The following is a 15711-nucleotide window of genomic DNA, read 5'->3' on the forward strand; positions in this document are numbered from 1 at the left end:
TTTCCTTCCCTTCCTCCATGTGAGGCAGACGAGTTGAGCATGCTGTACCTTCTGTAGGAGACCGCCACACTTTCAGTGTTGGCCATGATTGCATTTAACTACAGTTCTTGCAGTTATGTTTATTTGGCAGTTTCCTCATGCTGACATGAGTGAGACCACAAGGACGTGTTCAAAGCTGCACAAATAATCGGGTCACATTTACAACGATCACCAATAGTGTAGCTAGGCAAAGTTTAATCCCTGAACATTGTAGCGGGATGGGAAGACTGAAGGAAGTCAGGAGTCTGCAGTTTTAAGGCCCTGGGGAAAGTACGCGAGCAGAGGATGATGCAGCGAGTCTTGATTTCCACACATTTCGAGAGGAGGAATAGTAGTGTATTTGCAGTTCAGAAGGACTGAGAAAAGAAAGTCCAGAGGAGCAGTTAGTAAAGTAGTATTGATAAGCAGGGAGTTATTGGGGAGAGGAAGAGCTATCAATAATCTGTGCCCACCGAAAAACCTAGCAAAAATGAGCAACATCTTTAAAAAAAAAAGCTGACCGATGATTAATCTAAATATAGTCACATGTAAGGATAAGGAATGAGACCGAGAGTGCACTGGACAGGAACGTGTCACAACTTAAGCTGAGGATATGCACTTCAGACTTTGATCGTGCAGTGCACAAAAACAGAATCGACAATTTTGGTAGATTTATTCCAGGGGATGTGAATGTTAAAGGCATAAGTTGTTTTTTGTGGCACCTTTGGAGGCTTGCACCACTTCCATTAGTGGTTTTGGTTTTTTGACCTTTGATTCGCTGCTTTGGCCAGCATTTCGAGCCTGCTGTGTAAGTCTTGAGTGTATTTTTTTTTTTATTAAATAAAGTCATAACTGTGTTGTTTTCACACTCTGCCAATTCTGAAAGTTTCGTGGCAGAAATGCTCAAATAAATCTAGCTAATACATTTATACCAGGGAATATCCTCTTTGCCTCTCAAACAAAGCAGCCTCAGTGAATCTTGAAGAAAATAAACCTTCACAAGATAACATACCCCAGAAAGTTCCCGTGAAGAAAATGGAAAGTGATTAAAAGCTACAATTAGCAGTTTGTTTATATATAATTTATTTAGAAACAAACACTAAATAAGCATGCCTGTAACTGTCTCTCTGAATCCAACAACTCATTTTAATTTACCGCCCTCATCCATACCTCTGGTGCCTCTAGACTTGACTATTCCAATGCAGTCCGGCCTCCCACGTTCTTCCCTCCGAATATCCCCCAAAACTCTGCTGCCCATGTCCTACATCGCACCAAGTGCCATTCACCCATCACTCCTGAGCTCGCTGACCTAAATTGGCTCCCGGTTAAGCTATGCCTTGATTTTAAAAATCTCATCCTTGTTTTCAAATCACTCCATGGGCTCCCTATCTCTGTAATTTCCTCCAGCCCCACAACCAATGTTCCCCCTAATTTGTTTTGGCTGAGGCCCATTCAAAATTTCATGCAAGCACAAAATTTCACTTTGGAAAAGCCGGTTCAGGACTGCATGGGACCACAACCCTCTGAGATATCTGTGCTCCTCAAATTCTGGCCTCCTGAACATCCCTGATTTTAATCGCTCCTTCAAACCTACTTCTTCATCTGCCCTACTAGTTCCTTATGTGGCTCGATGTCAAATTTTGTTTTATAATGCTCCTCTGAAGTGCTTTGCGATGGTTTGCTACATTAAAGGCGCTATAGAAATACATGTAGTTGTTGCCCTGTGTTCATGTGCAATCCACATTGGGAGAAAGTGCACTCTGATAGAATCATAGAATGATACAGCTCAGAATGAGGCCAGTCGGCCCATCATGCCTGTGCTAGCTCTTTGAAAGAGCTATCCAATTAGTCCCACTCCCCTGCTCTTTCCCATAACCCTGTAAATCTTTCCCCTTCAGGTATTTATCCAATTCCCTTTTGAAATGTTACTCTTGAATCTGCTTCCACCACCGTTCCAGATCATAACAAAAATCGCTGCATAAAAATGTTTTTCCTCATGTTGCCTCTGGTTCTTTTCCAATTACTGTAAATCTGTGTCCTCCGGTTGTAACAGCCTTCGATTCCACCCTTTAAATAAATTACTCGGTTGATGCGGTCCGCTACTTATATTGACCATGCTTATCACGGGCAGCCACCTATTTCGGGCAAATGGCACTAGCTATTTGGCATTACTATGGGAGTCAATTACAAAGGCGCTGCTTATAACCTATAAAGTGCAGTGGCTGTTTCCAGCATGCTTTGTCCTGGAATCCTTCTTTTAACAGATTTGCTTGCTTCAATAACTGCAGGTTTTCATCCCTCATTCATTTTCCCTCTTCCGGCAGCTGCTTGAGAGTTTGTTTTCCTTCAACTCTCGCTTTCCTTTCTGGCTCTGCCACTTCGATACTCTCCCGCTCGGTTGGATAAGAGGTCAGGGGCTACAGACCCAGAAAGTCTCACGGCTGCCTTCTGCCTCCTCAGTACTTGTTTTCCCTTCCTCCCCCGAAAGCAGGCAAATCGCGTTAACACCAAGTGGTGGGGACTGTGCTAACCACCTTCAGTCCCAGTTTAGAACTGATTTTCCTTGTGAAATGCTGAGACTGTGGCACCTGGGTTCAAAGCTTGTCTATCATCTTAAAACACTGACCGTTGTCATGTGTGATACTCGAGTCTGGAGTTGAGAGACAGGTCGCCTCTCGCAGAACTTTTATTCTTTCCTAGAATGTGAGAGAGGTGTTGGAATACGGCCACCCAATAATGAGAGCAGTATTCAAATCTTGAATTGACTTGGGCTTCATAGAGTGTGAAGAGTTGTTGAGAAAATAAGTATTTGGCACAAAAAAACACCAGCTTCTTAATTGCAGCTTTAGCAATGAAGGATGTGTGTGAATTGCGGGGCATTTTAACTGGAATGGAATTGTGCAACTCATAGCCATCACAAACAAAATGTACCAAGTACTTGTCCAGGTCTTGTCAGTGCAGTTTAAAAAATACTGGCCCCGGAAATCCCGGTTCTGGGCATCCCGCGGACGCTGGCCAGAAAATAAGAAAAAAGATCTGCACCTACCTTTGCTCCGGCATCCTCCAGCGATTCCATTCTGAGGCCTTCTCTTCCTGTGTAACCACATCTTGGGGATACGGAGGAAGAAGCTGGAGTCACATGGCACTAGACATTGAAACATAGAAAAATAAGGACAGGAGTAAGTCGTTCGGCTCTTCGAGCCTGCACCACTATTCAGTAAGATCATGGCTGATCATTCCCTCAGTACCCCTTTCCTGCTTTCTCTCCATACCCCTCGATCCCTTTAGCCGAAAGGGCCATATCTAACTCGCTCTTGAATATATCCAGTGAACTGGCATCAACAACTCTCTGCGGTAGGGAATTCCACAGGTTAACAACTCTCTGAGTGAAGAAGTTTCTTCTCATCTCAGTCCTAAATGGCCTACCCCTTATCCTAAGACTATGTCCTCTGGTTGTGGACTTCCCCAACATTGGGAACAAATCTCCCGCATCTAACCTGTCCAGTCCCATCTCATATGTTTCTATGAAATCCCCTCTCATCCTTCTAAACTCCAGTGTGTAAAGGCCCAGTTGATCCAGTCTCTCCTCATATGTCAGCCCAGCCATCCCGGGAATCAGTCTGATGAACCTTTGCTGCACCCCCTCAATAGCAAGAACGTCCTTCCTCAGATTAGGAGACCAAAACTGAATACAATACTCCAGGTGAGGCCTCACCAAGGCCCTGTACAACTGCAGTACTCAAATCCCCTTGCTATGAAGGCCAACATACCATTTGCCACCTTCACCGCCTGCTGTACCTGCATGCCAACTTTCAATGACTGATGAACCATGACACCCAGGTCTCGTTGCACCTCCCCTTTTCCCAGTTTGCTGCCATTCAGATAATATTCTCGTGTTTCTGCCCCCAAAGTGGATAACCTCACATTTATCCACATTATATTGCATCTGCCATGCATTTGCCCACTCACCTAACCTGTCCAAGATACCCTGTCGCCTCCTAGTGTCCTCCTCACAGTTCACACCGCCACCCAGTTTAGTGTCATCTGCAAACTTGGAGATACTACACTCAATTTCTTCATCTAATTCATTAATGTATATAGTAAAGAGCTGGGGTCCCAGCACTGAGCCCTGCGGCACTCCACTAGTCACTGCCATTCTGAAAAGGACCCATTTATCCCGACTCTGTGCTTCCTGTCTGCCAACCAATTCTCTATCCATGTCAGTATATTACCCCCAATACCATTGCTTTGATTTTGCACACCAATTTCTTGTGTGGGACCTTGTCAAAAGCCTTTTGAAAGTCCAAATACACCACATCCACTGGTTCTCCCTTGCCAATCTACTAGTTACATTCTCAAAAAATTCCAGATTTGTCAAGCATGATTTCCCTTTCATAAATCCATGCTGACTTGGACCGACCCTGTCACTGCTTTCCAAATGCGCTGCTATTTCATCACTAAATAATTGATTCTAACATTTTCCCCACTACTGATGTCAGGCTAACCGGCCTATAATACCTGTTTTCTCTCTCCCTCCCTTTTTAAAAAGTGGTGTTACATTAGCTACCCTCCAGTCCATAGGAACTGATCCAGAGTCGATAGACTGTTGGAAAATGATCGCCAATGCATCCACTATTTCTTGGGCCACTTCCTTAAGTACTCTGGGATGCAAACTATCAGGCCTCGGGGATTTATCGGCCTTCAATCCCATCAATTTCCCTAACACAATTTCCCGCCTAATAAGGATATCCTTCAGTTGCTCCTTCTCACTACTTGGTCCCCTCGTACTTCCGGAAGGTTATTTGTGTCTTCCTTCGTGAAGACAGAACCAAAGTATTTGTTCAATTGGTCTTTGTTATCCATTATAAATTCTCCTGACTCCAACTGCAAGGGACCTACGTTTGTCTTCACTAATCTTTTTCTCTTCACATATCTGTAGAAGCTTTTGCAGTCAGATTTTATGTTCCTGGCAAGCTTCCTCTTGTACTCTCTTTTCCCCCTCTTAATTAAACCCTTTGACCTCCTCTGCTGAATTCTAAATTTCTCCCAGTCCTCAGGTTTGCTGCTTTTTCTGGCCAATTTATATGCTTCTTCTTTGGATTTAACACTATCCTTAATTTCCCAATAAAGTTTCAGTATTCTCATTGATAATAATGGGAACTCCATAAGTACAAGCTCCCATTATTATCAATGAGAACCACACCCAAACACAATGTAAAAAAATAAAAAAATACACCTCAGATATTTAACATTAATTGAAATTAAACTTAATGAAATGTTATAGAAAAATAATATATTTGGCTTTTTTTTGTGTTTTAATTAGGGTTTAAAATAAACTTACTTTAGTGGAAGGGTTTTTAACATAAAAATGTGCTTTTAAATTTTATTTTTAAATGTTTTAAAACTCTTACACTGGTAAAAGTAGGCTATGCGCCTGCTTTTACCAGGTGCAAGAGTTTTAAGGACATTAGCTGGGCATGAGTTGGGCAAATATCGAAATCTTGCCCATGCAAATGGTCCTGGCTGTGGCGATGCGAAGCTAAAACTGGACAGATCGGAAAACCGGCTTTTTACGGGGCCTCGCTGAGTCCGTACATATTCCTTACGGACCCGGAGATGCGAGAATTTTAGTTGCAATATCTTCATGGTTTTGAAAGGAAACATTTCATAGTGAGAGCACACTAACTGAAACATTGGGCTGTACCCAAAATGTTAGCTTTTGTTTTATAAATGCTGACTAGCCTACTGTGTATTGCCAGCATTTCGTTTTTTCTCCCCCAAATTTCTAGTGTTGGCAAAAACATTTTTTTTCTTTTCATTCACAATAACTTTAAAATGCTTTCATTAACATAGCGTATAACTCAACATGACTTGGTAAAGTCGGGTGCACTTTTAAGCCGGTGACATGACATCCTTCTTGCCATCCCCCCAAACCTGAACGCGCACACGCTCCTTAGTATTGGCAAGGCTGTCCAGAGTGGGGCAGATACCTCGTGGATGTGAGGCTCCTGCCAGCAGGCAGAAAGATATAATTGGAAGGTGGATCACTCTGGGATGTTTCTCTTGGTGGCTGTCCATGGTTCGCATTGGTAAGACGTCTCGAAGTGGCCGTCTGATCTCCCTCCCTCAGTCAGGGAATCGGAATGCTGGCGACCAGACAGGAGGGAGAAAGAGACTTGCTAGACCAGGACAGATAAATCTCTTGTCAGTAAGAAGAATAACAATCATAGTCAATGAGTTAAGTCTGGCAGAGAAATGGTTAGTGAACAGCAAATGATCTTCTGTAATGTTCAATGCTTTAATTATTTAATGCTTTGCTTTTTATTTATGTATTTATATACATCTACAGATAAATCTAATCTTCTGGTCTTGAGAAGCAACAGTGCTTCTGAAGTGCCAACATCCCCAACATTACAGAGGCACAACGTCAGCCAAATGGTATTTCACAAGATCAGGAAAGAGGATTTGGTATTTGTAAGTAATTGCTCTTTGTGAATAGTTAAATAAGAGAAAAACTTGCATGTATATAGTGCCTTTCATGATCTCAGTACATCCCAAAGCGCTTTACAGCCAATGAAGTATTTTTTGAAGCGTAGTCACTGTTGTAATGTAGGAAATGCGGCTGCCAATTTGCGCACAGCAAGCTTCCCTAAATAGCAATGTGATAATGACCAGATAATCTGTTTTTGTTATGTTGATTCTACAAATCCCCTCGGAGGACAGACGCACCAATGTTAGTGTCCTCGACCAGGCCAACACTGCAGCACTGACAACACTTGGTCAGCTTTGCTGGGCAGGCCACATAGTTCGCATGCCAGATACAAGACTCCCAAAGCAAGCGCTCTACTCGGAACTCCTTCTCGGCAAACGAGCCAGAGGTGGGAAACGGAAACGTTACAAGGACGCCCTCAAAGCCTCCCTGACAAAGTGCAATAACCCCACTGACACCTGGGAGTCCCTGGCCAAAGTCCGCCCTAAGTGATGGAAGTGCATCCGGGAGGGCGCTGAGCACCTCGAGTCTCATCACCGAGAGCATGCAGAAATCAAGCGCAGGCAGCGGAAAGAGCATATGGCAAACCAGTCCCACCCACCCCCTTCCCTCAACGACTATCTGTCCCACCTGTGACAGAGACTGTGGTTCTCGTATTAGATTGTTCCGCCATCTAAGAACTCATTTTAAGAGTGGAAGCAAGTCTTCCTCGATTCCAAGGGACTGCCTATGATGATGATGAGGATGAGGGATAAATATTGGCCAGGACACCGGGAATAACTCCCGTGCTCTTCTTTGAAATATTGCCATGGGATCTTGTATGTCCACCTGAGAGAGCAGACGGGACCTTGGTTTAATGTCAAAGTCATCATCATCATCATCATAATAGGCAGTTCTTTGGAATCGCGGAAGACTTGCTTCCATTCCTGAAGTGAGTTCTTTGGTGGCTGAACAGTCCAATACGAGAGCCACAGACTCTTGTCACAGGTGGGACAGATAATCGTTGAGGGAAGGGACTAGTTTGCCGCACGCTCTTTCCGCTGCCTGCGCTTGATTTCTGCATGCTCTCGACGATGAGACTCGAGGTGCTCAGCGCCCTCCCGGATGCACTTTCTCCACAGGGTGGTCTTTGGCCAGGGACTCCCAGCTGTCAGTGGGGATGTCGCACTTTATCAGGGAGGCTTTGAGGGTGTCCTTGTAATGTTTCCGCTGCCCACCTTTGGCTCGTTTGCCATGAAAAGACGGCACCAACGACAATGCAGTGCTCCCTCAGCGCTGTACTGGAGTGTCAGCCTAGATTTTTGTGCTCATGTCTCTGGAGTGGGACTTGAACCCACAAACTTCTGACTCCGAGGCGAGAGTACGACCCACTGAGCCACTGTTGACACACAGTTCTACTTCGGAACTGACTTGGAACATATGCTGGTTAATAATTATTTTACTGTTCTTTTTTTTAAAGTTGTACTTGTTCAACAATATAATATTGTGGAGTTTCACTTTTTTTTGAAATTAATGAAGTGGGTACACTTTGTATGATGTGTTTAAATGATGAAGGAGATCGAGCAGGGCACTGACTAATGTAGTTTATTAGAGGGCTTGCTGGGTCTGAAGTCAGCACTGAAGAAAACTCTCCCTCACAGGGTAAACTGAAATGGATTAGCTCAATCTGAATTCAGTTCCGAGTGGACACAAATTCCCAGTAGTGTTCCACTGCTGGTGAATTTGGCACCAATATCACTTAGAATGTCAAGTGGTAATGCCACATTAGGGTGCTCCCTGATTGGCATCCGGGACCCAATAAAGATTCCAATCTAGGCTCCTTCCTGCAGAGGATACTGACATCAGCTGGGTGACTCCCTACGGAGCCCGACCTGAAATAGTGGGTTAGCATAAAGATGGGGCAATGTTTAAAAATATTGTTCATACTAACCAAAATGTCGGTGTTAAATCCCTGGTCATCGCTGAGTTAACCCTTCTCAGTTGGGATTGTAGTTGGACTCTTGCAGTTGACCAAGTAGTCCCTGTGCCACTGAGGGGGAAATCAGGTGGCGTATGCACTCTCAATCACTATCCAGTGACTCCTGCTAGAAAGTACAGCCCACCGTTATTAAAGCATTGGCATTGAGAGAAAAAAGGGGAAATAAAAGTATTTTACATCAGGCGAAATAACTCATCATTTCAACTAAAATTTGGACAGCTCTTTAACTTAACAGTGTAGTTATTTCATGTTCCTTCTGAAGGGCTCAGTCCTTTTATTTACTGCCTGCTTCAGCACTTATTTTTATCTGCTGGGATGTCCCAATTGCGAGGAGCAGAAGGGAGAAAATTAATGTAAAATAGGACTCTCTTAAATCCTGCAAGTAAAGGAACAAAATCAGAATAATTGCGAGGAACATGGGAACGAGGCTATTCAGCCTCTCGAGCCTGTTCCGCCACCATTCAATGAGATCATGGTTGATCTGTGACTTAACTCCATGTTAAGCTCTTAATAAAGTAATGTAACTGAGTACTGTAGACAATGAGTAAGTGTGACCTTAGCTCCTTTATTCAAACTCCAGAGTGTTGGCACAGCATGGGAGGCCTGCTTATATACAGTGCTCCCAAAGGATGCTGGGATCCCTTGGGACTCCAACAGGTAAGCCCTCTGGTGGCGGTATGATACAGGTTGCCTAGGGTTGCATACATAACACTCCATAGCCTTTGCCCCATATCCCTTGATACCTTTGGTTAACAAGAATCTATCAATTTCAGATTTAAACTTAACAATTGACCTTACATTAATTGCTGTTTGCGGAAGAGAGTTCTACCACCCTTTGTGTGTGTGTGTGTGTAGAAGTGTTTCCTAATTTCACTCCTGAAAGATCTGGCTCTAAGCTTTAGAATATACCCTCTGGTCCTCGACTCCCCAACCGGTGGAAATAGTTTCTCTCCATCTACCCTATCTGTTCTCCTTAATATCTTGAAAACTTCGATCAAATCATCCCATATCCTTCTAAATTCCAGGGACTACAATCCGAGTTTGTGTAATCTCTCCTCATAATTTAACTCTTGGAGTCCGGCTATCGTTCCGATAAATCCACGCAATGCTCCCTCCAAGGCCATTATATCCTTCCTCGAATGTGGTGACCAGAACTGAACTCCAGGTGTGGTCCAACCAGGACTTTGTATAACTGCAGCATAACTTCGACCCACTTGTGTTCGAGTTCTCGAGATATAAAGGCTAGCATTCCATTGGCCTTTTTGATTATTTTCTGGACCTGCCTATGACATTTTAATGATCTATGTACATGGACTTGTAATCAGTGTTGGCTGGAGTAATTAGTAATACATCTGTGCTGTCTTGTTCACAGGGTGAAAGCCTTGGGCAAGGTACATTCACCAAAATCTTCAAAGGAGTAAGGAAAGAATTGGGAGACTATGGTCAGATACACAAGACAGAAGTTCTCCTAAAAGTCCTAGAAAGGGCACACAGAAATTACTCTGAGGTTTGTTTGCCTATTAAGTGATTTCAAACTTTACAAATTTTTTTTTACAGAAAATGCAAAAATATTTTTTTGTACATAGGCGCATCTGTTTAATATTGCATCTATAGACTGACAGCAGATAAAAATAGATTTAGGAGTACAATCTGAATATCTCCACTGAATGGCTCATTGTGTCAAAATGCAAGAAATTGTGTGGTACTGAGATATACAGACCAACTGACTCACAGCAGGTGATAGATAGTGCTGCAACTGACCTCAGCATTTTCAGACGAGACACAGGGAAAATCATCTAAATTTAAGGCACAGAAGGAGGCCATTTGGCCCATCGTGTCTGTGCCGACCGAAAAAGAGCTATCCAGCCTAATCCCACTTTCTAGCTCTTGGCCCGTTGCCCTGTAGATTGCAGCACTTCAAGAGCACATCCAAGCAAGTACTTTTTAAATGTGAATAGGGTTACATTAAATTTAATTAAATCAGCCAACTGTATTCCTTATGATCGCTATTTGTGGACAGGTTTGAGCTAGGTTCTGAGTTAACCTTTGTGTAGAGCCCAGCAGTTTAAAAAGGGCTCCAGAACAGCATCAGTTTGGTTCTCCCCATTTTGCAGCCTCTTAGTCTAGTGATTGTCATGTGCGAGCTTTCATCCTCCAATCCTGATTCCATGGGGTGCTGACTCTAATTCCCCGATTCGCTGACTCTCATTCCCCAGTTTCCAACTCTTGAGTTATGAGAAGAGAAGCGAAAACTAAATTTGTTTATTAGAGAAAAATATATTAAGGTGGAATCTGAGCCAGGTATTTAAAAAATGCAAAGAGGAATGAATAACATGCTGAATTGTGATCTCAGAACTATAGGACACAAGGACCAATTAACCTTGAGTGTGACTACAGGTTTGATTTTTTTTTTGCGCAAAGCAGGAAATGTGGAACAGGATGCATAAAAATCAATGAATACTGAATCGATTTAACTCTTTTTTAAAAAGTGGCTACTATGGCCGGAATTCTCTTTGGGGAGCTGGGTTCTGGACGGGGGTTGGGGCATCCAAGGCAGGCAGCCTCTGCTAACGTACTGGCTGGGCCTAATTTGAAAATATCGCGCCTTTCTTGACCACCGGATGTCTCAAAGCACTTATACAAAAGCAAAATACTGCGGATGCTGGAATCTGAAATAAAAATAGAGAATGCTGGAAATCTCAGCGGGCCAGGCAGCATCTGTGGAGAGACAAAGAGAAAAAAAACCTAAGATGGTGGGGGGAGTGCGGGGCTGCGGAGGGGGAGGGGGGCGGGGGTGCTGCGGGGAAAGGGAGCCAAAGATGGCTCGAGGAACAACACCTCATCTTTCGTTGAGGCACTTTACAACCTTCTGGACTCAACATCGAGTTCAACAATTTCAGAGTGTAACCTTTGGCCATGTTTGGCTCCCTCCCCTGCCCTTATGTTTTTTTTGTGGGTTTTTTTCTCTGTCTCGAACGGCAGCTGGTCATTACTACGTCATTCACAGATTAACCTTTTTCTAACTTCTGTCATTACCATTTCAATTCAGCCCGTCATCCCTTTTGTCTCTTTTAATCTCTCCTGCCTTCCACCCATCACAGACCTTCCCTTTTCTTCTTTCTTCCCCTCCCCCTTTCAGTGCGTCTTAAGAATGAGTTATTTTCGAACATTCAGCAGTTCTGACGAAGGGTCGCCGACCTGAAACGTGAACACTGCTTTTCTCTCCACAGGTGCTGCCTGACCCGCTGAGACTCCCAGCATTCTCTGTTTTTATCTCAAAGCACTTTACAGCCAATGAAGTACTTTTGGAATGTCGTTACTGTTGTATTTTTGTGGGAAACCCTTGAATGCGAAGCCTCAGCTTGAAAGGCTGGCTGGCTGCAGGGCGGGTAGGCCTCAGTTGCGAGAGGTCTAACCGGGGTTGGGATCGGGCGATCGGCAGGCGATGGGGGGTGGTCGGGGAATGTGGCGGGGGTGGGTATCGGGGCTGGCCTCCTCATCGTTGAGGGATGGGGGAGGCCTGGGAATGCGATGGGAGGCCTCGCGTGGGGAGATTCCGATCGTGGTGGCTGGGTTCGGCAGGGACCCTAGATCCAGGCAGTAGGTTTAAAGCCAATTGCATCCTGGATCCAGCAGTCCCCACCTCGGTTTCACTGCCGGGTTTCACCAATTGTGTGAAATTCACGTCAACCTTATCAGCTTGCCTTGTAATGATGAATAAAAAGTTGCAGTTGACAGTTCCTGCCCCCGCCCTCCACCCAGATTGATCAGTATCTCTAAAGCCGGTGCTGGATTTAGTGGGGGACTTGCTGAAACATCTGTCTTAGTTCCATGAAAATGTAACTTGCATTGGATAAAGTGGGTTTAAAATGTAGTTGCTTGTTGGTCCTCAAGAGTTAAATCCCTCAGAGCAAGCTTTGCCACAACTTTACAGAGCCCAGCTGCTGTTAGCTTCATCGGGACTATTGCAGTACCTTCCAGTTACCGGCCTCATTTTATTTTGGTCACTCTTTCTCTTCAGTCAGTAAACTAACAGTGATATTCAAATTGCAGGACAGCAACCATGCTTGCGTCTCTAGCGCTGCCTTGAATGAGAGGCATAATATTGCTCAGTAAGTAAGAATTATTTGGGCATAATGGCAAATAACCTGTTACAGCTATCTGATTGTACAGCATCTACTGAGCCAAGAACGGTGCAATGGAAAATTACAATGCGGGGATAAATGTTATCTCTCAACTTTATCACATCTCTCAATATGTGAAGCGCTGTGAAATATTTGTATGACTTTCAAATGCAGTAACTGTTTTGTAAGCTATTGTTTCTGGATTCTTTTTCAGTCTTTTTTTGAGGCCGCAAGCATGATGAGCCAACTGTCCTATAAGCACTTGGTGTTGAACTACGGAGTATGTGTGTGTGGTGAAGAGAGTGAGTAAACAGTTTCTGAAGCTATCTTTTCATGTCGAGGCAGCTGGTGGATGTTTGGCACTGCTATCAGTCATTCTGTTTCACCCAGATTTATACAAATGTGTAACAGAAATCCCAAAGCCAAAAAGATCCTTGATGTTTATTTAACGGAGTCAAATCAGTACAGGTACAACGTCTGAAATCCAGAATCCTCGGGATTGACTGTGCCGGTTTTTGGGTTGATCCGGATTTTGGGTTGATCCGGATTTCAGACAAGAAAATCAATAGTCTGAAATCTAGAATCCTTGGGACCGAATCCGTGCCGGATTTTGGGTTTTGCTGGATTTCGGATTTCACCGCCCTCCGCTCCTCACCGCTTGCCGAAATGTCCGGTTTTCGGACAATTACGGTTTTCAGAAGTCCAGATTCGGGACGTTGCACCTGTATTAACTCTTGAAAGAGCTTTTAATTACTGAAAACACCCACTAAACAAACAGCACAAAATTGAATACCATAAAATTAGAAAAATGTAGGACTTCTTAATATAGAGAATTCTAGGAATAATCTGCAACTGATTTTTCAGTTCACTTAGTGTTAATTAGATAAGGATAGTGACTGAATTTAATCAGTTTTATAAGAACATAAGACATAGGAGCAGGAGCAGGCCCTTTGGCCCATCTGCCATTCAATATGATCATGGCTGATCTTCCACCTCAACTATTTCCCGCCTGATCCCCATATCCTTTCATCCCCTTAGTGTCCAAAAATCTATCGTTCTCTGTCTTGAATATACTCAACGACTGGGCATCCACAGTTCTCTGGGGTAGAGAATTCCAAAGATTCACAACCCTCTGAGTGAAGAAATTCCTCCTTATCTCAGTCCTAAATGGCCGACCCTTTATCCTGAGACTGTGACACCTGGTTCTAGACTCTCCAGCCAGGAGAAACGGGCCTCTTGGCATCTACCCAGACAATCCCTCTAAGAATTTTATACGTTTGTTTTGATTCCAGTTTTCCGCCCAGACCATGAAGCTCAATTTATCTTTGATAACGGGGTCATGCTGCATGAGAGTGGTGGGCCACTTGGTTCCTATTCTGAACCATACTGAGCAGAGGCCAGATATTTCCCTGTGGTAGGAAGGGCAGGAGGGTGGGGGGTTGAACTAAGTCCTCACCGGGCCATGCATGTACCTCCTGATTTCCAGCAAAAGATTAGCATTGAATGTGGTGGCCTGGGAGAAGATCACCTGCTTGTCTTCTCAGAAGCACAGATTGGAACAAAATGCAAAGAGAGGTGGAGGACAAAATGTGATATATTAGACGGTGAACTCCCCTGTTGAAACAATAAATACAACTATCATTCCTGCTGTTTAGCATTTAAACAGCTGGATTTTCGGGTGTTTGGCGACTGGATTTTCGCCACGTTTTGACCCTCCGCGACGAAAAACGGGCGTCAGTTATTTTTCGTCCGGTCGCGATCCTTGGGTCGTTTTTTGCGGTGGGAGAGCTGCGCCGGGGTGTAATTACTTGGATTGCAACAACGTCCGAGACTCACCCGACCTGTATGCGGCACCCCGATGACCGCCAGGGAAAACACAGTGATCCGACCCTGCTGGCAGCAGTAAGTTGGAAAAACTGAAAAAAAGGTAAGTTGAAGTTTTAATTTTTTTTAAATATTTTTGCAACGATTTGTTAGGTAAGGGTGTCGGTAATGTTTTTTGAATGTTTTTTCCCTCCCAAGGTCCCTCTTGGAGCGCTCCCGGCCCCACGCTAAAGTTGGCGAGGATCCCGTTTTGCGCCGCGAAAATAGTGTAACACCTCGCTTTGTGCTGTGCCCCTGGTGCAGACCCCAAATGCCGAAAGTTAGGCAATTAATCGTTAATGCTAATTGGGCAGTAATTTTCATGCCCCGCCTCTGCTTTCGCCCCGAAACTGAGAAAGCCGAAAATCCAGCACAAAGGTTTTCCTGTTGAAAGCACTGTTCAATCTTTGCCATTTTGCAACAAAGGAAGATATGAGAAAAACATGCTTAATTTTGCTCACAGTTACATCATGCGATACTTACAACAGCTATAACACTCAGATAAAGTCACATGATTAATAAATTGTTGCCAGTTTGACTGTAAAGCTGAGCAGGTTCAAAAATAAAATGGATCCTTCTCTGCTATTTACAGACGGTTTAAAACTCTGTACTGGGGAGCTATGCTATTCCAAGGAGAACCCACTGCTCTGCTGCCAGCATGCATTTGTTGCAAAAACAATCTTAAGACATGTACTCTGGGCGCAGTGGAGGAATCCATTTCAGTAGGGGTTAGCGATGACATAACGGGTCTGATTCTGAGACCTAAGCTCCCTGGACTAAGGCCTGCTTTGCCTGGAGACTAATTGCTTCATAACTGTGCTTTCTATTGTTTTAAGTATCTTTCAGAAGTTACCAATGATGAAAATAGACTTCTGTCTTTGAACAATAAGCTAGTGGGTGTACTTTATGTTGGATCTGTTCTCTTTTTTTCTCCTTTTACTTTGGAATCAGATGTCATGGTTCAGGAGTATGTGAAGTTTGGATCACTCGACACGTACCTGAAGAGAAACAAAAACAATGTGAACATCCTATGGAAGCTCGAGGTGGCCAAACAGCTGGCTTGGGCAATGCATTTCCTAGTAAGTGAAGTTGCTGAAGAGTTGATTTTTTTTTTTCCTAATGATTTGTAAAGCCATTTTTTTTAACCTTTGTGTCAGTGTGTGCAGTAGATATATAGCGCCTTCGCTTAGTAAAACGTTGCAAGGCGTTTCACAGGAGCATTATGAAATTTGGCACTG

General features: G+C 43.9%; 1 protein-coding gene across 7 annotated transcripts in view; it reads left to right on the top strand.

The window, feature by feature from the left end:
- LOC139269514 (tyrosine-protein kinase JAK2-like) overlaps positions 1-15711 on the top strand; it is a 375442-nt gene that overhangs the window by 317993 nt on the left and 41738 nt on the right. For 6 of the 7 annotated variants that reach the window (XM_070888377.1, XM_070888376.1, XM_070888378.1 and 3 more), the window contains 4 exons: positions 6368-6492; positions 9859-9993; positions 12825-12912; positions 15425-15552. In XM_070888377.1, the coding sequence (XP_070744478.1) occupies positions 6368-6492; positions 9859-9993; positions 12825-12912; positions 15425-15552 (476 nt within the window). The remainder of the gene's footprint in view (positions 1-6367; positions 6493-9858; positions 9994-12824; positions 12913-15424; positions 15553-15711) is intronic. The other variant, XM_070888382.1, reaches the window with a different exon arrangement.

The sequence above is a fragment of the Pristiophorus japonicus genome, chromosome 1, assembly GCF_044704955.1.
Source record: "Pristiophorus japonicus isolate sPriJap1 chromosome 1, sPriJap1.hap1, whole genome shotgun sequence".
Lineage (NCBI taxonomy): Eukaryota > Metazoa > Chordata > Chondrichthyes > Pristiophoridae > Pristiophorus > Pristiophorus japonicus.